This window comes from Salmo salar, chromosome 20 (genome assembly GCF_965601325.2).
Source record: "Salmo salar chromosome 20, fSalSal1, whole genome shotgun sequence".
NCBI lineage: Eukaryota > Metazoa > Chordata > Actinopteri > Salmoniformes > Salmonidae > Salmo > Salmo salar.
In genome coordinates this window covers 29,930,232-29,942,961 of record NC_138310.1, presented here as the reverse complement: position 1 = coordinate 29,942,961, position 12,730 = coordinate 29,930,232, and the positions used below count along the sequence as shown (strand labels likewise).

General features: G+C 45.1%; 1 protein-coding gene across 7 annotated transcripts in view; it reads right to left on the bottom strand.

Moving 5' to 3' along the window:
• Positions 1-12,730, bottom strand: part of LOC106580411 (phosphatidylinositol 4-phosphate 5-kinase type-1 beta) — an 82,803-nt gene that overhangs the window by 24,506 nt on the left and 45,567 nt on the right. For all 7 annotated transcript variants that reach the window (XM_082966350.1, XM_082966349.1, XM_045703208.2 and 4 more), the window contains 4 exons: positions 12,546-12,676; positions 7,967-8,084; positions 3,534-3,686; positions 2,956-3,252 (listed from right to left, as the gene is read on the bottom strand). In XM_082966350.1, coding sequence (XP_082822476.1) covers positions 2,956-3,252; positions 3,534-3,686; positions 7,967-8,084; positions 12,546-12,676 — 699 coding nt within the window. The remainder of the gene's footprint in view (positions 1-2,955; positions 3,253-3,533; positions 3,687-7,966; positions 8,085-12,545; positions 12,677-12,730) is intronic.

The window sequence follows — 12,730 nt, the reverse complement described above, 5'->3', positions numbered from 1 at the left end:
AAAGTCAACATTGAGGAGTGTGTGAGTTTAGTTAAGAAACACAAGGAGAGCAAAGGAGATGAATCAGCCAGCTATAGCAGCCAAAGCCATCGAGGCGTGACTCCAGGCGGTGTCCCAAAGGAGAGTCATCAGAAACACACAGGACTGCCTGTTACCAAACAGGCCTATATATACCCACAACACCGTGCTACTCATGCAGACTAAATCCATTCATTAAGTCACCACTTGTCATTTGCTGTTGAAAAACAGCTCAGTCTCCGATAAAATGAAAGTGGTTAAACCTGGTTCACAGAAGCCATGACGTTGTTATGGGGGAGTAAAACAAATGTCCTTGACAATCACATCATAGGCTATAACGTTTCCAAGTTTTCAAAGGTTGGATACCTTAAACAGGAAGTGTGTCTTCCTTCCTGTTCCTGGTCTACTTCCTGATGTCTACATCCTGGTTGGAGACAAGAGTGAAGCACCCTGTGCCATCAGACAGAGACACAGAGACAGAGACACAGAGACAGAGACACAGAGACAGAGACACAGAGACAGAGACACAGAGACAGAGACACAGAGACAGAGACAGAGACACAGAGACAGACACAGAGACACAGAGACAGACACAGAGACACAGAGACAGATACAGAGACACAGAGACAGACACAGAGACAGACACAGAGACAGACACAGAGACAGACACAACCATGTTCTCTCTGTCAGGGACAACACACACACTGTTACAACATAGGCCTAACAGCCTGTGGTTTAAAGTTGTCCTTAGGGGCACAGATCTAGGATAAGCTAACCCTCCACATATACTAACTGTAACTAGTATTTAACTGTAACTTGTAACTAGTATATAACTGTTGAAAATGCTAAACTGATGTTAGATCAGTGCCTGGGGCAACTTCATTCTTCTCCCACATGAGATATATCCCTTCAGAGCTAGCCAAGAAGGCCAGGGTTATGTACAGTACATGGGGTTATGTAAGATCTATACTGTATAATAATAGCTGAATAAGACTATTCACCATTGTCAGTCATTATGTGATCACCATCCATATGATCTGTGACAGTCCACATTATGATTGATTACGTGTTTTCAATCAATCAACCAATTATCTATTCACAAACAGGTGGGTCTGAGCAGAGCACAATGACAACAGAGGGAGATAAGACAGATATACACTGACTATACAAAACATTAGGAACACCTTCCTAATATTGAGTCCCCGTCCCCATCCCCCTTTTTGCCCTCAGAACAGCCTACATTAGTCAGGACATGGACTCTACAAGGTGTCGGAAGCGTTCCACAGGGATGCTGGCCCATGTTGACTCCAATGCTTCCCACAGTTGTGTCAAGTTGGCTGGATGTCCTTTGGGTGGTGGACCATTCTTGATACACACAGGAAACTGTTGAGCGTGAAAAACCCAGCAACGTTGCAGTTCTTGACACAAACCGGTGTGCCTGGCACCTACTACCATACCCTGTTCAAAAGGCACTTACATTTTATGTCTTGCCCATTTCGCCCTCTGAGTGGCACATACACAATCCATGTCTCAATTGTCTCAAGGCTTAAATATCCTTCTTTAACCTGTCTCCTCTCCTTCATCTACACTGATTGAGGTGGATTTAACAAGTGACATCAATAAGGGATCATAGCTTTCACCTGGATTTCACCTGGTCAGTCTATGTCATGGAAAGAGCCGGTGTTCTTAATGTTCTGTACACTCAGTGTACAGCATAGTAGTGCCGTAGGCCTATAGATCTCCAGCTTGACTTGTTGTGGTCCTGTTTGTTCTATGTACATTTTAGGAGTGGCAAAGTAGCTCCTTGCTCCTGTTTCAGAGCAGAGTTGTGGTGTTCTCTCTCTGTTGAACAATAGCTCAGATCCCACTACTTCACTAGATTAGACAGGCTAATCTGGTGGCTACTGCTCTGAAATAGACAGGAATGCAGCCTCAGATTGTACTCCTATCTTTAGGCTGGTGCTCTCTCTTACTTTCTCACTCTCACGCTGCTGGGAACATTTCTTAATCACATTCAGTGTTTGGAGAGCTGTCATGGAACTGAACAGAGCTCAGAGCTCCCAATGAACCCACAGTGGAAACACACAGTCCCAATGCCAAACGCAGCAGAAACACACAGTTCCCTTTCTCAAAACACTCTGTACAACCCTACAATCACACACAGTGTTCTGGGCTTGTATACAATGTGGCAGAGTATGAAGTGGAAGAGTGGAGAGAGAGAGTGTGTGTGTGGGTGTGGCGCACGTGCATGCGTGCGTGCGTGCATACTTGCATTAGTATACATGCGTGCCTGTAAGTGTGTGTACGTGTATGCAGTGTATACTATTTGAGCATGTGTACTGAGTGCAGAGTATCCTGTTTGAATGGGAGAGGTTGCTGATTTCCCAGAGACAGAGGGAGTCCAACTACAAATACAATCTGTGCCCTTTCCTACTTCTGGCATGTGACCCAATGTCCAAGGGATGACATCACGAGGAGTTTGGCCATTGAAGTCCAGAGTTTGGGAATGAAAACAGCAGACCGTAGAGATGAGCGTATAGATAGTGCTGTAAACTGAGCCTTCTCATCTGATAGTACTTCTACTTTCTAATTCTAGCATGACTGGAAAAGCCAGAACGACTCGCCATTATCTGCATACAATACTGAAAGAATGTGAGGAATCTGCTTTGTTTTGTTAAATTGCTTCTGCCATGTGTTTGCTGAGATGCATTGGAATACTGGGATGACTCAGCAAGTTGAAATGACATTACATTCAAACCAGCTGTATAATCTGATTTTCTTGGTACTCAAGACAGTGTTGTAGCACAGCTTCGCCAGGCCCTACCACACGGTCGGAGTTCGAGCCGACAGACAGACAGACGGAGACACCCGCCACACCCCGCACCACCACACACACACACACACACACACACACACCCTGTCCCAGTTCACACCTACCAGGCAGTCTCTCTGTAGGGTCTTCATCAGGGCATTGTAGGTGTCAGCGTCGAAGTAGAGCCCTTCATGCATGTCCTGGAAGTCCAGGTCCTTGTAGACGGGACAGGCCTTCTCCCTCTCCTTCCTGGAGGCACGTCTCTTGTAGGTGGAGCCCTTTAGATCGTACTTGTAGTTCATCTTGACAGAGCGCGGCAGCACGTTGTTCATCACCACCAGCCGGATGTTGACGCCTCCAGACTGGATGCAGTACAGACCGTAGAACTTAGGCAACAGTGTGCGTGGGTTCTGGTTCAGGTTCTGTGTGTGGATGTGGGGAGAGAGGTGGATTGCAGTTAGTAGATTATTAAGGTTCTGGATTGGTTAGAGTTCACATAGCTCTGAATACTCAGTTAACCATTCATCCCAAACCTTAAACCTCAGTATTATTCCACTGTTTAAAAGGCCTGAGACTAGGTTTGCAACCTAAATTGAACCCTAAATCCTATATAGTGCACTACTTATAAACAGAGCCCCATGGGCCCTGGTCAAAAGTAGTGCACTATATAGGTAACGCAGACCAGGTTGGGTAAGTTACTCACCATGTAGTAACCTGGGAGTAGTTTCTGGAGAAACTCTGCCTCTTTGTGCTGAACGGTTTTGATTATGAACTCGTCATCGCTGGTCAGGTAGAACAGAGAGCCGCTGGCCCCGGGATTGGACAGCTCAATCAGAGGCTCATTACAGATGGAGTACTGAGGAGAAAAACAACAACACAACTGGTTTAATATGCCTGTAAAAACAACACATAACTGGTTTAATTTGCCTGTAAAAACAACACATAACTGGTTTAATTTGCCTGTAAAAACAACACATAACTGGTTTAATATGCCTGTAAAAACAACACAACACAACTGGTTTAATATGCCTGTAAAAACAACACAACACAATTGGTTTAATATGCCTGTAAAAACAACACAACTGGTTTAATATGCCGGTAAAAACAACACAACACAACTGGTTTAATATGCCTGTAAAAACAACACAACTGGTTTAATATGCCTGTAAAAACAACACAACCCTGGTTTAATATGCCTGTAAAAACAACACAACTGGTTTAATATGCCGGTAAAAACAACACAACACAACTGGTTTAATATGCCTGTAAAAACAACACAACTGGTTTAATATGCCTGTAAAAACAACACAACACAACTGGTTTAATATGCCTGTAAAAACAACACAACTGGTTTAATATGCCTGTAAAAACAACACAACTGGTTTAATATGCCTGTAAAAACAACACAACTGGTTTAATATGCCTGTAAAAACAACACAACTGGTTTAATATGCCTGTAAAAACAACACAACACAACTGGTTTAATATGCCTGTAAAAACAACAAAACAATACAACTGGTGAGGTACAGTATGCCTGTACAACCATAACCTAGTCTCAGATCTGTTTGTGCTGCCTCAATCAAGTCCTGTGGTCATTGAACGAGCTGCCTAATCCTGGGAAACATCCTCATGAAAACAAGGTTCTCGCCTGATTTATAAACCACAACTTATACCATGGACAACCACCTAACACACCGCCGTTGTTTATTGTGTGGTTAAGAAATAACATGTTGTATTCCAGTTGGGGTGGTCTGGAACACAAACATACTGTTTCATTCATTCAAAGATGCTTGTGTGGCTTTTCTAGCACGTTTATTTCATTAACACTCACTCACCCCCACACCCTCCCCCTTACCTCACCCCCCTACCACTCACACACACACTTACCTCACACACACACACACACCTACTTCACACACACACACACACCCCCGACCTCACACACACACACACACCCACACCCTCCCACTTACCTCACCCCCTACCACTCACACACACTTACCTCACACACACACTTACCTCACACACACACACACACACACACACACACACTCCCCCCGACCTCACACACACACACCCCGACCCACACACACACACACCCCCGACCTCACACACACACACACCCCCGACCTCACACACACACACACACACACACCCGACCTCACACACACACACACACACCCGACCTCACACACACACACACACACACACACACACACACACACACACACACCGACCTCACACACACACCCGACCTCACACACACACCCGACCACACACCCACCCCCGACCTCACACACACACACACCCACCCCCGACCTCACACACACACACCCCCGACCTCACACACACACACCCCCGACCTCACACACACATACCCCCGACCTCACACACACACCCGACCTCACACACACACCCGACCTCACACACACACACACACACACACACACCCCCCCGACCTCACACACACACACACACACACACCCCGACCTCACACACACACACACACACCCCCGACCTCACACACACACACACACACCACACACACACACACCCCCGACCTCACACACACACACACACACACCCCCGACCTCACACACACACACACCCGACCTCACACACACACACACACACACACACACACACACACACACACATACACACACCCCCGACCTCACACACACCCCCGACCTCACACACGACCTCACACGCACACACGACCTCACACACACACACACACACACGCACCCCCGACCTCACACACACACACCCCCGACCTCACACACACACACACACCCCCGACCTCACACACACACACACACCCCCGACCTCACACACACACACACACCCCCGACCTCACACACACACACACACCCCCGACCTCACACACACACACACACACACACACACACACACACACACACACACACACACACACACACACACACACACACACACACACACACACACACCCGACCTCACACACACACCCCCGACCTCACACACACACACACACCCCCCATGTAAGGCCAGCAATAAGCCTCAGGGCACGGGTGAATGTATTGTTTCCACCAGCATGTGTGTGTGTTTATCAGTTGTACCTTCACAAACAAAGCCCATGTCTGTACACAAAATAACATTTGCAGTTTAGTTTACATGAGATGAGCCTCTGGCAATAGAGCCCACATACAACAACCCTTTCAACAACATATTTTGTGTTGTTCTCCATATGAACAGAAAAGCCCTAGTCTAACAGAACCCCTTCTGTGTGGAAATCAAAGGAATAGGGGAAGTCAGTGAGGAAAGGCAGTAGTGCTGTGTTCATTAAACACTAAGGTTTAATGATACGTGCAGTAGAAGGGAAACAGCACTGTGTATTCTGATGGAGAGAGAGAGAGAGAGAAGGCATGGGGTTCTCCACAGACTGATGGCAGTCTGCAATCACGTTGAGCCCACAGCACAAACACATCCGCAATTTATCTGCATTTGCATTCAGGAGCCTGGGGGGTAGAGTGTGTGTGTGTGTGTGTGTGCGCGAGTGCGTGCGTGTGTGTGCTGTCTTAATTAAGCTGATTTGTTGCTCCGGTCTCTGAATAAATGGATAATAAACACAAGGACACACATTAAGACAGTGTTTGCTTCACCCTTCAGTCTCTCTCCCTCTTCCAGTCTGACCCTCTCTGACTTTCACTCTTTCTTTGCCTGTCGTGTAGCCTTTTGTCTGCTAGCAATGATTACAGATCATAAATGCAGAACATGGCAGGGCATTCATAAGAGCTGTGGTGAGGCTGGGTGCAACAGCCTTGAAGTAAAGAGTGTAAATCCAAAACCTCAAGTTATGGGCATAATAGAAAAGAATGGTAGAAAAGAATTTCAAATGATAAATAAAGTGTGAGTGGAATAATATATAGATAACAGATCATGCAGTGAATAGCTGGGCCTGCTCCGGCATACAGTATGATATATGTATATATACACTGTATATTCCGTATGGTAGTGCTGCATATTGAAACTCTGACGTATTCTCCTCTGCTCTACCTGTTCTAGTGATAATGACAGCAGAATACTAGAGAGTGGTAATGACTTTGACCTGAAGGGCCACTCTCTCTGACATGCCTCCTGAGTTGGATCGGTCAGCAAGGGGTTAACTCCTGATACACGCACACCCTCTGGGAAATTACAGCCTGATTTCATTTCAATGTGCAGGGGATACAATTAAACCCATCATTATGAAAGCATGCTCAATTAGCATGACCATTCTCTCACCCCCAGCTCAACCACCACCACCACCACCACCACTGCTGGATACGTAGAACAGGGTAAAACCCCTGCTCTCACAGGGTGGCAGGTAGTCTAGCGGTTAAGAGCTTGATGTGGAAATTCTTACTGAGGGACAGTCAAAGTCAATCTTAATTGAATCATCCTTTATTTGTCAGCGTGCTGAAGAGATTCCAACAAACTTAATGCACCATAGTGAATGTCTGTCAGAAGCTCTGCTAGGGCAGTCCCAGCAGCTGTCTTATATACAGCTATACACAGACAAGTTATATTTGTATGATTTAGCATAATGAATTAATCATTACCGTTTTGTTTCATTCATATCACCGACCAATACTGGTTCATAACATGTGACAGACCAATACCTCACAAGGCTTCTACTCTCTAAGCTGAGACCTTGAAACTGAGATATATTTTGTTCTCAAAACAAGGTCTTGGCGTACTGCCAAATTACAGCTACTGATAGTGAGGATTTGTTCAGTCAGCCACTTCCATGAACACAGATATTGGTTTATAGAACAGCACATGAATAGAACACATACATTTGTTATAAGAAAAGCACATGTATAAAACTTCACCACAAGCTCAACAGGTCGCTGGTTCGAATCCCCGAGCTGACTAGGTGAAAAATCTCTCGATGTGCCCTTGAGCAAGGCACTTAACTGTAATTGCTTCGGTAAGTCACTCTGGATAAAAGCGTCTGATAAATTACTAAAATGTTTACATGTAAATGTATAAAATACACTTTAGCCACCACTGATCCCAATGAATTTATTGTAGAAAGCTACTGTACATGATAGGTAGGATGAACTCTAACCTATGGGATGTGTCTCGATCAGGTGCAGTGCTTAGACCTACCAGGTAGTCATCTGGTTTGATCCCGAAGAGCTCTCGGAAGTAGCGGAAGGCCAGCGGGGCGTAGGTTTTGAAGCGGAAGTCTGGGTAGTGGTGCGCCGGTGTCAGGTTGCTCCCTTCACTGATGGAAACAAGACCAACCGGACAACAGACACAGAACAGTTAGAATATCCTCACAAACACAAGCAAGTAAGTTTGGACAAAGCCTTCCAAAGAAATCTCAGCTGATCAGTTTACTAATGTAGAAAACTAGCACTATTACTGATGTAGACTGACATTTTGCAAACAAATATCACACAGCCTCAGCAAAGGGGAGGGCTATAACTAGAACACAGTCTTCATGTCAGAGCATTCAGCCCAGTCAGTTCCAGTCAGCGTGGCATGAAGTAACGCGACACGCCTCTGTGTGTATTGACATTAATACAGTAACCCATGATGGCAAGCCAGATGAAATGGTATTCCAGTGGCACGCAGCCCTGTTTAGAGGTCAGAGCCTGGAGAGCGAGAACGGCTCTGATTACCCTAAACAATACTCATACAACACAATACAACACCATAAAACACCTTACAACACCACACCACAATACAATACCTTACAACACAATAAAACACCACACAACACCACACCATAAAACACAATACAACACCACACAAGAGACTTGCACTATAATGATATGAGCTCCGTGTCCAATGAAAGAGAGACTACAAAACACACATTTCTGTTTTCCTTTCTTTCTCTCTCTACTATATGAGATACTGGCATGGCTCACGTAAAGACTGACCCAGTTTAACATGAGCCTGTAGCTGTGCCAGGTGGAACAGAACACAGGGGGTCTGCTGGGTGATTAGCTTAGCTCCAGATGCTCCTAGAAATCTTTTAGAGAATAACAACTCCCCAAATGCACACTGCACCCTAAATCCATTAACAGTGGGTTAAACAAGGCTGTGTTTTCCAGGGCATCTCAACACCAAGCTGCTTTTGAAACCAGGTTTTTGGATTCTGACTTGGCTAAGATGTTGAGCCGCACCGCAGTGCATTCACTCAGCAACAGGATAAACTACAACCTGGCTCTGCTGTGTAACACAATAGTTGTGATTATCAGCCTACTGAATGAAATCACGCTGCTCATGTAGGGTGTGTGGGCAGCAAGGAGAATGACCTCCAGCTGCGCAGAGCTATGTGCTGCCTGCTGTGAGTGTAAGGCTTCATATTAGAACCATTTAGACGAAGGAGAACACAACTGCACACAACTATGACAGTGTCTTTCATAGCGTACTTTTAGAGGAAATACGACTAGACAAGTTACACCAGATAAACAATGTGAGAGTCAGAAAATGTCTGAGAAATACAGGCATCCAAAGCCAGCCTGGGGCTCCTGAGTGGCGCAGCGGTCTAAGGCACTGCATCTCAGTGCTAGAGGCATCACTACAGACCCTGGTTCGATTCCAGGCTGTATCACAACCGGCCGTGATTGGGAGTCCCATAGGGCGGCGCATAATTGGCCCAGCGTCGTCCGGGTTAGGGTTTGGACGGGGTAGGCCATCATTGTAAATAAGAATTTGTTGGTAACTGACTTGTCTAGTTAAATAAAAATAAAACAAGTGGAGTGAAGGGAACCCCTGGAGATGAGGGAAGTGGAGTGAAGGGAACCCCTGGAGATGAGGGAAGTGGAGGAGGACCACCTCTGAGCACTCTCTGCCGGTCACTCAGTCCTGTGTCTCTCAGTGGAGAGAGAGAGCGATAGAGGGGGAGGGAAAGAGAGAAAGAGATTGAGACAATAACTACGGCTGTCCTGTTACTGAATGCGTGTAGTTACGTCGCCTGTAGTCGCATCATGGCTTAACCTTCCTCCACTGGTTATGTTGTGTTTGTTTTTCCTCCCTGGAGAGTCTGTTGTCTCTTCTAGCGGGGGTTAAAACACATGGTCTCTCCAGTGTTGTTATTGTCACCTGCCCTCTCAGTCAAAAGATGTCCATGAAGAGGAAATTACAACATATTACACGCTCTCTGTATGTTTGGCAAAACTCATTAATTTCAACATTCTGGGGTAGCTATTGCACCTGTGTCCAGTAGAGTCATTTACGTTACCCTGCAGTATATACACTGAGTATACAAAACATTAAGGACACCTGCTCTTTCCATGACATAGACTGACCAGGTGAATCCAGGTGAAAGCTATGATCCCTTATTGATGTCACTTGTTAAATCCACTTCAATCAGTGTAGATGAAGGAGAGGAGACAGGTTAAAGAATGATTTTTAAGCCTTGAGACAGATTGAATGGCACACATACACAGAGGGTAAATGGGCATGACAAAATATTTCAGTATCTTTGAACAGGGTATAGTAGTAGGTGCCAGGTGCATAAGATTGTCAAGAACTGCAACGTTGCTGGGTTTTTCACGCTCAACAGTTTCCTGTGTGTATCAAGAATGGTCCACCACCCAAAGGACATCCAGCCAAATTGACACAACTGTGGGAAGCATTGGAGTCAACATGGGATGCAAGTCAATATTTTCAGTGTATTTTGAAATTAGCATAACGGTGAAACTCAGTCTGTGAGTATAAACTGACAGCATTTGCATGTCGAAGGACAAAATTTGCATGTCCTGATGTGCCATTTGGAAAGTGACACACAGAAAGCATTTCCTAGTCCAAGTCTCTGCAGGGCTTGGAAGGGAAAGAGGCTGGCCAATCAAGAGGTTGAAATTCTTTGATGATTTACTGTTTTTCATTCGGGGAGAGGTTTGTTGAATATTTTGTTCATTTTGTTCAGGAACAGATTCTCTAGATCAGGAGCGTCAAACATATGGCCCGTGGGCCGGATCAGGTCCAATCCGGGCCGCGGGGGGTTTGAGTAAAAATACATAATAAAAATAATATTTTTTGGGGAGGGGTAAATGAAATCAGTATACTTAAAAATGACTAAAAACGAAACGAATCTGTGTAGACCTTTTTATGGACTTACATTCATACAGCATCTTGACTGTGTCCAGCTCGCTAATAATCACCCAAATGAAAGCTAGAGTCCAGGAGCATCTAAAATTCCAAAAACGATGGATAGAGGACTATTTCTATGCACATTTTGAGAGAGAGGCAATAATGACACATTTTCAGTGCGGCACTCCGGACCTCGTGGAAGACCAAATGTGGTTCCCGGGCAACATGAGTTCGACCCCCCTGCTCTAGATCGTTTAGCATAAACAAGAAGCTTATTCAAACAGTGCATGACCAAGTGATGTGGTCTGATGGCACTAATGATATCATCTCTTACACACTGTGTGTGTGTGTGTGTGTGTGTTTGTGTGTGTTTGTGTGCTTGCGTGTGTTTTTATGCATGTGTGTGTGTATATGTGTTCATGCATGAGTGTTCCTAGGTGTGTGCTGGGTTAGATAAGGCGTTTCTTTAAGTTGATGTTGTAATTATTAAGATAGAGGATTGTATGGCCCAAGCACGGCACGCAGTACGTTTTGCACTCTGGCATTAAGAGACACAGTAAGCGGATTCCCAGGGTATTGGGTATTCAATCCACTAGAGAGACTGGGTTCACACACCATGACTTCAACTAGCCGATTCATTCTCATGTTAAATGATAGATGCCTTTTTCTATTCTTTGGGATATGAACCCTGGGAATCCATCTCTCTCCGTGCATCAATACTGCTTTAAGGAGAACGCCTCCTCCCTCTTGTCTCATGAAGTGATCCAGACATGAAGCTATCCTATTTTAGCTAGCAGACAGATTGAGCTCAACCTATGTTCCTCTTTTCATTCACAGGCTCACTGCAGAAAGGCAATGAGTCACTTCACAGCAGCACCCACATATAGGTTGTAGTGTTTCTAATGGACCTATCATTATGGTTCATCTACTCAGGATGTAAAGCATGTTTTTGTGTGAAAGCATACGTAAATACAATATGTGACTCATTTCAGGAAACTAGGCATGTGTCGCGTGGCACTACTTCAAGTTTTTTGGCAGAAATGCCTTCTGGAACATGTGAACTTTCATGTGCCTTAATAACAAACTTGTATGCCATCTGTAAATATGAATACAACATTTTAATTATGAGCCTAGTTGGTTTAGCCACGGAAAAACAGGAACCTTCCCGCTAGCCATGATTGGCTGAGATAATGGATGGGCTGGACATGCAGAGAGGTGAGTTCGGATTGGTCAGTGTGTGTAGATAATCCTTTCTAACACAGCTTATTGGAAAGATATCACAACTGCAAAAGAGTTGCTAATGCTCTCCACTTTCTGGAGGACCGAGTTTTGAAACCAGTGGAATGCCCAGTGGAAGCAGAGTATGATAGCTAAGGAGATGGATAAAATTCCTGTGTTTGATTCCATATATACGGAGGGAGTCGAAAAGAGAACACACAGAAGGCTGTTGTATAGAAAACCTGCCTCCGGATTACATCTTCAAACAAAGTGGAAATTACAAACTTCAGAAGCCTTTTTAAACCTCAAATACACTTCCTAGTTTTACATTTCCTGCATTGCAGTGAAGTTCTCCTGCAACAAGGTGATCAAATTAAGATCCTACATCTGTAGCATCACTATAATCAGTAATGTCCCTCCTCACCTAGGCAGGAAGACACTCTCCACAACGTAGAAGTCCTGCATGAGAACATCTCTGTCAGGTTTGGAGGTCAAGTTTCCCACCGTGTAGCCGATGCCCAACTGGATGGCCCCCTTCAGGGCCGACGACGTGGTCTGAGGGTGAGGGACAACCAAACACACCAATCAACACATAAATCAACCAATCAA